This window comes from Orycteropus afer, unplaced genomic scaffold (assembly GCF_000298275.1).
Source record: "Orycteropus afer afer isolate SDZICR_OR568_19922 unplaced genomic scaffold, OryAfe1.0 scaffold00455, whole genome shotgun sequence".
Lineage (NCBI taxonomy): Eukaryota > Metazoa > Chordata > Mammalia > Tubulidentata > Orycteropodidae > Orycteropus > Orycteropus afer.
The window spans coordinates 1,427,770-1,440,374 of record NW_006922042.1 but is presented as its reverse complement, the minus strand read 5'-3'; the positions used below and the strand labels follow the sequence as shown (position 1 = coordinate 1,440,374).

The 12,605-nt window shown below is 42.4% G+C and overlaps 1 protein-coding gene across 1 annotated transcript; it reads right to left on the bottom strand.

Moving 5' to 3' along the window:
- Positions 1-1,955: 1,955 nt before the first annotated feature.
- Positions 1,956-9,882, bottom strand: TRIM52 (tripartite motif containing 52). The gene is given in 3 exon segments (XM_042782742.1): positions 1,956-1,976; positions 9,123-9,309; positions 9,311-9,882. Coding segments are annotated over 3 exon segments (780 nt in total).
- Between the last annotated feature and the right edge of the window lie 2,723 nt (positions 9,883-12,605).

The window sequence follows — 12,605 nt, the reverse complement described above, 5'->3', positions numbered from 1 at the left end:
TCCTACTGTGACTGTAGAGTCATCTGTCTTTTCAGTTTTGTTAGAGTCTGGTTTATGTAATTTAGGGCTCTTTCATTGGGTACATGGATATTTATTACTATGTTCTCTTGTTCAATTGATCCTTTAACACACCTATGGTTTTTAAAGGCTTATTTTGAACATAAGCAAAGCATAGTTTTCTTTATCAGTGGATTCATTTTAGTTAATAGCAAAGAAGGATGAACTGATGTTTTAGAAGTAGATGAAAAAAATATGGGATTCCTGAGTTTCCTCTCAAAGTTGTGGCAACACTTAGAATACAATGTTTCACAAATTTCTTAATTATTTTCTCCTTTCTGATTAAAAGTGCTACTTAATATTCAGCTTTCATGGCCTTTGAAGATTCCTGTTAATCCAGTACTGTCCAGTCTTAAACTGCAGAGAATTGTGCTTTGCAGAACACTGTACTTTATTATTATTATTATTAATTGTGATTTGGGTGAAGATTTACAGAGCAAATTCACTTTCCACACAGCAGTTTACATATACTTTGTCTCATGACATTGACCACAGTTTACCACAATGCAACAACTCCCCTCCCACTTCCTCCCCATAGTTACCTCTTCCCTGTGTCCATCCTCCATGAACTCCTGCCCCCTGAGCTGTCTCCCTGTGCATAAGAAGCCCTTCTTTCTCCCATGATTGTTCTCTCCAAGGAGAGTATCTACTTGAGGTAAATGTTCAACTCATATACCTGTCTTTTGTTTGTCTGGAAGCCACAGGTGTGGGTTTAATTCCAGACCTGAAGGGCAGTTAGGGGCCATAGTCTCAGTGGTTCCACCAGGCTCTATCAGACCAGCAAACCTGCTCCCCCCCTTTTTATTCCTCCAAATGATTTTGAGTTTTGTTCCACATTGTTCTCCCTCTCCATCAAGGATCTCCTACATAGATCCCCTTCCAAGTGGATGACAGTGGTAGCTGGGCACCATCTAGTTCTTCTGGTCTCATAGTTGTATAGGTTGCAGATTGGATGGTGTACCAGTCACTAGGACTAATTGTTTCCATGAATTTTGGTTTTCTTCATTCTTCTTTGCTCTGGATGAGGAGAGACCCATCGTTGCATCTAGATGGCAGCTTGCTAGCTTTTAAGATCCCAGTCGCTACTCACCAAAGTAGAGGGTGGAACAATGTTTTGTATAGTATGTTATGCCAATTGAGCTTGATGTCCCCTGCGACTATGTTCCCAAGCCCACAGGTTCAACTACTCGGTTCCTCTGGGTAGCTGACTGTGACCAAGCAGTGACTACAACCTTGCCCCTTGTCAGCTCTACTATACACCTGGGAATTCTGATCATTCACATAAACTTATAGGACCATTGACAGAACACTGTACTTTTTTTTAATGGCATGAATTTAACAATATTTGGCATTGTGTCCCTGATCAACATTTTCAGATAACTCATGTGAAGAAGTTGACCCTATTTTCTGTACCATAATGTGAATATATACTTGATAAATACCTAAAAAATTTTGTCTGCCATTGTTAGCTACCTCAATGGAGAAAACTGAAAAACAAGGAGTACAGATAGATGATGGAAGCATCTGGTCCCTCTTGCCACGTGATGAATGATTTCATTGGCAACAGTTGGGTGGCAGGCATTCAGTTATGCTTAAGCCCCAGCAAATGAAATCTTTTTAAATTTTCTTTTTATATACCTTCTTGTTGCCCCAAACCATTTAATGGTGTTACATAGTGCCTAAGGCACTTGACTGCTAACCAGAAGGCTGGTGGTTCAAACCCGCCAGCTACTCCTCAGAAGGAAGGTTGGGCAATCCTACTTCTGTAGTGATCGGAAACCCAAGGAGGGGTCGCTATGAGTCAGGGCCAACTCGACAGCACATAACAACAGCAGTCAAATCAAAATGATCTTACTTGCATAGTCCTATGATTCTAGCTTGCAGAGTCAAGATGAACTCTAACTCATGGGATGTACAAAATGAAAAATGTATATAAGCAAGCTTTTCAGGGCCCAAAACCTCCTACTGAACAAATATTAAAAAACAAAACAAACAACAACAACAAAAACTCTAAACAATGTAACTGTACTGAATAATGAAAGAAACAGCAGTGTAAATGGCACCATATTCACAATTAACATCTCTTGTGGCAATCCAACCTTTCACACAACCAAACCCAAATGCAACCACTGCTGTGGAGTCGGATCTGACTTTTCTTGCTCTATCGTCTTTGTATTCCCACCAGCCAAGGAGTGCTTTCCACTTTACTTCCTATATTATGAAAAATTAAGCATTTTTTTTTATCTTAAAAAATCACAACACTGAATATTACTTTATAAACTATAACCCTCCCCACACCCTGCAAAGCTGACATAATTTGTGGTGGGAGGGAAAAGAATACTTTTCTCTCCTATTCAATTCCTAAAAATCAGGACCTAGTTCTTAAGTCTATAACAACCTCAATAGTCATGCTCCCTAAAACTCAAAAGCTTAATCACCTCCAAAGTAGACAAACTGTGTTGAATTGGAGAGAATTTTCTGCAAACAGAACTGCGTGGTGAGATAATGGCTACACACTCACTCACTGCCATCGAGTTGATTCTGACTCATAGCAACCCCTTCTTGCGTTTCTGAGACAGTATCTCTACAGACGTAGATTGCTCAGTCTTCCTTCCGAGGAGTGGCTGGTGGGTTTGAACTGACAGTCTTCTGGTTAGCAATCAAATGTGTTAGGCAGTACACCACCAGAGCTCCCATAATGGCTACTATAACACATTAAGTAACCCATTATATAAAAATTGTTCCACGTAACGTTAACTGTTATTATGAGTATTTTGTTCAGTGAAATTCTACATTATGCTTCTATAATGTGTATGTTTACCAGTGAAAGGAAGTGAGAAAATATAGACCATAAAAAGACTGAAAGAGAGGTGGCATAGTGGATAAGATATTTGATGGCTAACCGGAAGATCAGTAGTTCAATCCCACCAGCTGCTCCATGGAAGGAGGATGGAGCAATCTACTTCTGTAAAGATCTACAGCCTCAGAAACTCAGTGGGGGTCACTGTGAGTTGGAAATGAGTCAATGGCAGTGAGGGTTTTTTTTTTTTTTTAACACAAAATACATATTTTCACTTCTTCAATTCCTATTATTTGGCCACACCATCTACCTAGTTCTAGTCACAGACAGACAAACTCACTGCCATCAAGTCGATCCCGACTCACAGCGACTTCTCCTTGGGTTTCTGAAGCAGTATCACTACAGAAGTAGATTGCCCAGTCTTCCTTCTGAGGAGTGGCTACTGGGTTTGAATTGCCAGCCTTCTAGTTAGCAGTCAAATGCCTTAGGCATATGCTTGAAAATAAGAATGCACTTTTATTAAATATTCTATATTTCTTGGTTTTAGTTTATTTACATTTACTGATGTGTTCTGTAAGGAGCTCTGGTAGCACAGTACTTAAGGTATCTGACTGCTAACCGGAAAGTTGATGGGTCAAACCCACCAGCCACTCAGCACAAGCAAGACAGAGCAATTTATTTCTGTAAAGATTTACCACCTTGCAAACCCAATGGGGGTCGCTATAAGTTGCTATGAGTTGGAGACCAGGAGGCAAGCTGGCAGTGGTTCGGAACAGCTAAAAGAGACCAGGAAGCAAGTTGGCAGGGTTTGGAACAGCTAAGGGAGACCAGGAAGTGAGTGGAGTGGTTTGGAACAGCTAAGGGAGATAAACTTATCTGTCAGGTTTTTGTACTGAGGTGGCTTGCGTGTTACTGTGAGGCTGGAGGCTATGCCACCAGTGTTTCAAATGCCAGCAGGGTTACCCATGGTGGACACGTTTCAGCAGAGCTTCCAGACTAGGACAGACTCAGAAGAAGGAGGAAGCCATCCACTTCTCAAAGAATTGAAAACCTTATGAATAGCTGTGGAACACTGTCTATTACTGGAAAACTTTACAAATAGCCCTGAAACATTGTCCAATATAGTGCTGGAAGATGAGCCCCTCAGGTTGGATGACACTCAATATATGACTGGGGAAGAGCTGCCTCCTCAGAGTAGAGCCGAACTTAATGATGTGGATAGAGTAAAGCTTTTGGGACCTCCATTTGCTGATGTGGCATGACTCTATATGAGAATAAACAGCTGCAAACATCCATTAATAATCAGAACACGGAATGTATGAAGTGTGAATCTAGGAAGATTAGAAGTTGTCAAAAATGAAATGGAATGCATAAAGATTGATATCTTAGGCATTAGTGAGCTGAAATGGACTGGTTTTGGTAATTTTGAATCAGACAACCATATGATCTACTATGCTGGAAATGACAAATTGAAGAGAAATGGTGTGGCATTCATCATCACAAAGAATGTTTCAAGATCTATCCTGAAGTACAATGCCGTCAGTGATAGGATAATATTCATATGCCTACAAGGAAGACCAGTTAATACTTCTGTGATTCAAATGTACGCACCAACCACCAAAGCCAAAGATGAGGAAGTTGAAGGTTTTTACCAACTTCTGCAGTCTAAAATTGACCAAATGTGCAATCAAGATTTGTTCATTATTACTGGTGATTAGAATGCAAAAGTTGGAAACAAGAATCACCGGTTAGTTGGAAAATATGGCTTTGGTATAAATAAAGCTGGAACTAGAATGATAGAATTTTGCAAGACCAACAACTAATTCATTGCAAATATCATTTTTCAACAACACAAACAGCGGCAATACACACGGACTTCACCAGATGGAGTACACAGGAATCAGACTGACTATATCTGTGGCAAGAGGCAATGGAAAAGCTCAGTATCTTCAGCCAAAACAAGGCCAGAAGCTGATTGTGGAACAGCTATCAACTGCTCATATGCAATGTCAATTTGAAGTTGAAGACAATTAAAACAAATCCATGAAAGCCAAAATATGACCTTGATTATATCCCTCCTGAATTTAGAGACCATCTAAAGAATAGCTTTGATGCATTGAATATCAATGACCGAAAACCAGAGGAATTGTGAGATGACAACAAGAACATTATCCATGAAGAAAGCAAAAGGTCATTAAAAAGACAAGAAAGGAAGAAAAGACCAAAATAGATGTCAGAAGAGGCTCTGAAACTTGTCCTTGAGCGGAGAGTAGCTAAAGCAAATGGAAGAAATGACAAGATAAAAGAACTGAACAGAAGATTTCAAAGAGCAGTTCGAGAAGACAGAGTCAGTTATTATAATGAAATGTGCAAAGACCTGGAGTTAGAAAACGAAATGGGAAGAACACACTCAGCATTTCTCAAGCTGAAAGAACTGAAGAAAAAAATTAAGCCTCGAGTTGCAATATTGAAAGATTCTATGTGCGATATATTGAATGATGCAGAAAACATCAAAAGAAAATGGATGGAATATACAGAGTCACTGTACCAAAAAGAATTGGTCAATGTTCATCCATCAGGAAGTGGCATATGATCTAGAACCAATGGTAATGAAGGAAGAAGTCAAAGCTGCAATGAAAGAATTGGTGAAGAACAAGGCTCCGGGAATTGATGGCATACCGATTGAGATATTTCAACAAACAGATGCCCCATTAGAGGCACTCACTCAGTTATGCCAAGAGATTTGGAAGACAGCTACCTGGCCAACTGACTGGAAGAGATCCATATTTGTATCCCTCCAAAGCAAGGTGATCCCACAGAATATAGAAAGTATCGAATAATCTTTTATATCACATGCAAGTAAAATATTACTGAAGATAATTTAAAATGGTTGCAGCAGCAGTATATTGACAGAGAACTTCAAGAAATGTAAGCTGGATTCAGAAGAGGACATGGAACAAGGGATATCATTGCTGATGTCAGATGGATCTTGGCTCAAAGAAAAGAATACCTGAAAGATGTTTACTTGTGTTTTATTGACTATGCAAAAGCATTTGATTGTGTGAATCATAATGAACTAGGAATAACATTGAGAAAAATGGGAATTCCAGAATATTTAATTGTGCTCATGAGGAACCTGTACATAGACCAGGAGGCTGCCATTTGAACAGAACAAGGGGATACTGCATGCTTTAAAATCAGGAAGGAAGTCTGCCAGGGTTGTATCCTTTCACCATACTTATTCAGCATACTGTATGCTGAGCAAATAATCTGAGAGGCCGGAATATATGAAGAAGAACATGGCATCAGGATTGGTGGAAAGCTCATTAACAACCTGTGATATGCAGATGACACAACTTTGCTTGCTGAAAATGAGGATGACTTGAAGCACTTACTGATGAAGATTGAAGGCTATAGTCTACAGTATGGATTACACCTCAACATAAAGAAAACAAAAATCCTCACAACTGGACCAACAAGCAGCATCATGATAAATGGAGAAAAGACTGAAATTGTCAAAGACTTCAAATTACTTGGTTCTACAATGAACACCAATGGAAGGAGCAGTCAAGACATCAGATAATGTATTGCATTGGACAAATATGCTGCAAAAAACCTCTTTCAAGTGATGAAGAGCAAAGATGTCTCCTTGAAGACTAAGGTGCACCTAACCCAAGCCATGATATTTTCAGTCACCTCATATGCATGTGAGAGCTGGACAATGAATAAGGAAGACTGAAGAAGAGTTGATGCTTTTGAATTGTGGTGTTGTGAAGAATGCTGAAAGTACCACGGACTGCTAAAAGAATAAATCTGTCCTGGAAGAAGTGCAGCCAGAATACTCCTTGGAAGCGAGAATGGGCAGACTTCATCTCACCTACTTTGGTCATGTTGTCAGAAGGGACCATTCCCTGGAGAAGGATATCATGTTTGGTAAAGCAGATGGTCAACGAAAAAGGGGAAGACCTTCAACAAGATGGATTGACACAGTGGCTGTGATGATGGGCTCAGGTATAGCAAGGATCATGAGCCTGGCACAGGACTGGGGAGTGTTTTGTTCTGTTGTGCATAGGGTCGCTGTGAGTCAGAGACAACTGGACAGCACCTAACAACAATAACAACATGAGTCAGAATCAGGTTGATGGCAGTGAGTGGGTTTGGTTTTTGGTTTTTGATGTGCTCTGTAACTAACCTCTCAAATTTCAAATGAGTGTTTTTTGGCTTCCCCAGCTGAAGAGACATCTCTTTTATCTACATTGCTTTTCAATTATATTTTCAATTTTAGAAATGCTTCCAGAAAATTCTATCAGAAGAATAGAAAGTTCTCTTCCTTAGCTTGGTCTACTAAAAACCAGAAGCATAAGACATAATTTCTTTCCTGGGCAAATTTGCTTATTAATTGAAGAAAAGTGTGGTGCTAGCCTTTGTAAATGTCAGATTAGTTTGATGGAGGTAGCAGTGATTTGTAGTTAGAGTTGTGTCTTAAATGTGGCACTTAGTAATAGTTACTGTAAAATGAGGGGTTATAATATCTAACATAGATATCTGTGGGAGGGTGGTCTGTGTTTGTGTTTTGACTGCAATCCAGAATAATAAATACCATACTTTAATACACATACGTTTATGTAACTTAGGAGCTCTAGTGGTGCAGTGCCTAAGGCATTTGACTGCTAAGCAGATGGTTGGTGGTTCAAACCCACCAGCCGCTCCTTAGAAGGAAGATCAGGCAGTCTATTTCCATAAAGATTTATCACTTCGAAAACCCAATGGGGGGGGGGTCGCTATGAGTCAGAATCAACTTGATGGCAGTGAATTCGTTTTTGAGTTTGTATGTAACTTAAAACTTTCACAGAACAGTATTTACCCTTACTATGGTCTATCTCTTCTGGGCATGACCACCAATTTCCACTAATTGGTCAAAACTCAGTTTCAGAACCACTGCTGTAAGAGAACACAAGGAAATACATTTTATAAACTGTGAAACACTAAGAGATGTGACAGCTGCTACTGAATATCCAAGTTAAGACTTTTGTAGGCCTGAGGAGGAACTTCCTTTTGTATTGTTAGGGGTAAAATCTGCCCAGGTTTTTGATAAGGAAGACAGTATTCATGCTGATTATCACTGAGACAATTCCCAAAGGCTAGAAGATGAGGTAGTCATATCAGAATCCAAAGGAGGGAAGACATGTTAGTAGAAAGTCAAGTAAAAAAGCAAGCATCAATTTAATGCTTTATAGTCTATACATTATTTCACATACATGATCTCTTTAAATTATAATCCTAGAGAAAAAGTGAAGCTCTAAGAGGTGAGACCTGCCCAAGATTAGATAGTAAGTGGCACAGCCAGGTCATCTGATTCCAAATCCCTCCTTCCATGACAAAATATCACGAAAGTAATTAGGACGTTAGGCTTAAACTAATTCATCAGAGATGCTTATGTTCTCTGCCTTTCTCTAGAGGGAAAATAGATCTTACTGAAGGTGGAGAACCAATCTTGGACTTTGGGGTTTGGGGGGGCGGGGGTGTAACCAGTAGCTCTGACTAGTCCAGGACCCACACCTGGCATTTGGGTCTACAAATACCAGTCATCTATTTTGACACTGCTTGTGCTGTGAGGTCCCAAATGTCTATAAGCTATAACGCCCATGGCTTTTCCATTCCTAATTGTAAGGGTCTCAGAGTCTTAGTCAACTACAGATTCAGGACTCATACCAAAACCAAACCCACTGCCATTGCATTGATTCTGACTCATAGCAACCCTACAGGACAAAGCAGAATTGCTTCATAGGGTTTCCAAGGCTGTAAATCTTTATGGAAGCCTCATCTTTCTATCGTGGAGTGGCTGGTAGGTTTGAATTACTCACTTTTTGCTAGCAGCCCAGCCCTTTAACTGTGTCACGGGGGACCTTTCAGAACTCATACCAGGGAGAAATTAAATACTAGGACTGTTACCTCTTATACCTAGGTAGACTGAAGGAGAAAAACAACAGTGTTCTGCTTCCTGTGACCTGGTATCATGATGTCTTTGCTCAGCTCCATCTAGGGGAGCCAAGTGCACCAGCATTCATGGCTTTGTGTATCCTTTGTCCACAAATGCCCCATCTTCCTCCCCTTCTCAGAAAATGAGGTTCAACTAGCAAGTACCTGAGGTATTCACTTGAGTTGGTAGGAAGAAGAGGGTACACTTCCCAGCTCCCCTAGTTTACTCTAGACTTCCTCCCACCCCTCCTGCCCCTCCCCCATATTCCCTTCACATTTATCTCACCTTGTACTTCTGCACCACCTCCTCCAATGGCACCATGCTATGGTGTTTGTGGCTCCTGGATACTCAGCACACTACACAGATGGCCTCTCTGTCCACCTCACAGAAGAGTTTCAGGGCTTCCTGATGTTTGTAACAGATACCCTGATCATTTTCCCCGCTCCTCCAGTAAGGAGTGGGACACATCTGGGAATTATCTAAAGTTCCTCACACACTGGAGGCAGGTGAACTGCCACCGAGAGGTTGGGGGAGGAGGCAGACAGGCGTCAGGATACAGCTCTTCCTCCTCATAGTATTCTTCCAGTATCTTTTGTTCTCCTGGGTAGACATCAACTCTCAGGTCACGTCTCAAGCCACCTGGGTAACAGTCGCAATCTTCATCTTCCTCCCGGTCCCACACATAATCCATATGGTCCCAATTCCTTATGCCACCATCACCAACCCAGGGTTCATCTTCCTGGCCCTCGAAGTCCTCGTCGGCATTCCTCTGATCAAAACAAAACAAAACAAAACAAAAAAACCTCTCGAGTGAAGTTGTCCCATCCACAATGGCCCCCACTGCGTCGTCCTCCTCTTCTTCCCTTCCATCTTCTTCCTCGTCTCTGTCCTCATCCTTCCCTTCCCACAGCTGGATCACAAACCCTTGGCAGAAATTGTGCCCACAGCCCATAGACAAACGATCCTTGAAATAATCCAGGCAGATAGCGCACCCTGCTGCTTCCTGAAGGGTCTCCATGGAGTTGGTAGTGGCACAGCCAGCCATTTTAATGCATTGCGGGCGTAACTGCGTAAGCTCAGAGCTGAGAAGAGGGGACGCGTCTGCAGACCAGCCTCCTGGTCTCGTTGACGACCCAAGACTGTCCTCGACCCTGCCCTATGACCTCAGGCCTCTCTCAGGCAAAGGCGCTAGGTCCGGAACCCTGTAAGGTCGGAGGGGGCGGAACCAGGCGGCAGCCCCACTCGCCTTTGACATTCAGCACGCAAATGCAGACCCCGCAGCATTTCTCTCCTGTCTCGGGGTTTGCCGGATACTGCGCGTCCTCCTCTGAAGTCAGCTGCTTGGGAGGCAACGGGAAGTTACAAAAGGTGTTCCAGCACATACCAGGGAGGGGGCGACTGGGTAGGCGGAGGACCACATCTCTATGCATCCTGAGGATATTCGGCGGCCGGGAGCGCTGGCTGCCAACCCAGCCTCCCTAAGTAGGAAGGATTAGTGGGAAGGGGCGCAGGCGAAAAGGAATCAGTTTAAACCATTCTTACGTTCTGTATCCAGCCACAAAAGGCCCGGCGGCTGCTCAGCCGAGACGGTGGCGGGCAACAGTGAGGAATACCGTGGAGATCAGGCGCTTTTGCGCATTTATGGCTCTTCTAAACTGAGGGTTTGGGGACGGAGGACTCTTACAGCCGAGGTCGTGGGGGTGTAGTTGTTGTTGTTAGGTGAAGTCCAGTTGACTCCGACTCGTAGCGACCCTACGTACAACAGAAGGAAACACTGCCCAGCCCTGCGCCATTCTCACAGTCCTTGCTATGCTTGAGCCCATCCATGGTTGCAGCCAGTCAATCCATCTAGTTGAGAGTCTTCCCCTTTTTCATTGACCCTGTATTTACCAAGCACGGTATCTTTCGCCAGGTACTGGTCCCTTTTGACAGCATGACCAAGGTAGGTGAGAAGAATCTGACATTCTCGCTTCTAAGGAAGCTGCACTTCTTGGACAGATTTGTTCACTTGGGGGCGTGGTCTGCAGTAAAGGGGCTGGACCTGCAGAATTGGGGAGAGGTGGGGCTGGGGGTGTGGCGCGGAAATGTGAAAAGATCTCGCGTGCTTTCAACTTCCAAAACCAATTCATCCCTCTCTTGCCATCTGCAGAGCCTCAGTCCCTCGACTTTAATTTGCTATATTCATCTCCACAATGAGGCAACCCTTCAAACCCCTCAAACTCAGTCTGCCCTACAGGGACTTCTGTAGATTTGTTCACCTTAATACACCACTCCTTGCATCAATCACTTACCCACCCTTTCAAATATAGAGAGCTCTGGTGGCGCAGTGCCTGGCCTATTTGACTAAAAAAAAAAAAAAAAAAACCGACTCACCGCCGTGCAGTCGGATCCGACTCATAGCTACCCCTCCTTGTGTTTCCCGGGCGGTATCTACGGAAGGAGATTGCCAAACTTTCCTTCCGAGGAGTGGCTGGTGGGTTTGAACCTCCAGCCGTCTGGTTAGCAGTCAAATGCCTTAGGAATTTGACTGCTAACCCGAAAGTTGACAATTCAAATCCACCAGCTGCTCTGTGGAAGGAAGATAGGGCAATCTACTTCCATAAAGAGTTACCACCTCGGAAACCCAATGGGGGTCGCTATGAGTCGGAATGGACTGGAAGGCAGTGAGTTTGGTTTGGTTTTTTATATATATTCCTGGTAACCAAAAAAGAAAGCTTCCTTCCGTATGTAAATCTTTCCTTGACTTTTTTGCAATAGTGGACACATACAATATTCACCCTTCTGTGATCAACTTATTTCACTCAGCGTAATTTCCACCAAGTTCATCCACATTGTGCAGTGTTTCACAGATTCTACGTTATTCTTTAGTGTTGCATAGTATCCCATTGTGTTTGTACCATAATATGGTTATCCATTCTTCTGTTGACGGGCGCTTAGGTTGTTTCCATCTCTGCTATTGTGAATAGTGCTGCGATGAACTTGGATGTGCATATATATCTATTTGTGTCCTGGCTTTCACTTATTTGGGATATATACCTAGTAATGGGGTTGCTGGATCAAATGGTATTTCTATTTGCAAGGTTTTAAGGAATTGCCATACCAATTTCCACAGTGGTTGTATCATTTTACAGTCCCACCAGCAGTGTATGACAGTCCCAATCTCTCCACATCCTTGCCAGAATTTGTTATTTTCTGGCTTGTTGAACTTTCCCCTCAGTGCTAGGGTGAGATGGTATCTCACTGTTTTGATTTGCACCTCTCTGATGCCTAAAGATCGTGAGCATTTCTTCATGTGTTTGTTGGCTGCCTGAATATCCTCTTTGGTGAAGTACTATTCATGTCTTCTGCCCATTTTTTAGTTGGACTGTTAATCTTTTTGTTGTTGAGGTGTTGGAATTTACTGTAAATTTTAGAGATAAGTCCCTTGTCAGGTATGTAGTTGCCAAATATTTTTTTTCCCAATCTCTAGGTTCTCGTTTTACTCTTGGAGAAATCTTTTGATGCACATAAGAATTTAATTTTTAGAAGGTCCCAACCATCTAGTTTATCTTCTGTTGTTTGTGCATTTTAGGTTATGCTTCATAGTCTATTTATGCCATAAATTAGGCTCCTAAGTTTGCCCCTGGGAGCTCTTGTGGCGTAGTGCCTAAGGCATTTGACTGCTAACCAGAATGCTGGTGGTTCAAATCCACCAACCACTCCTCGGAAGGAAGACTGGGCAATCTACTTCCGTAGAGATACCCCTTCAGAAACCCAAGGTGGGGTCGC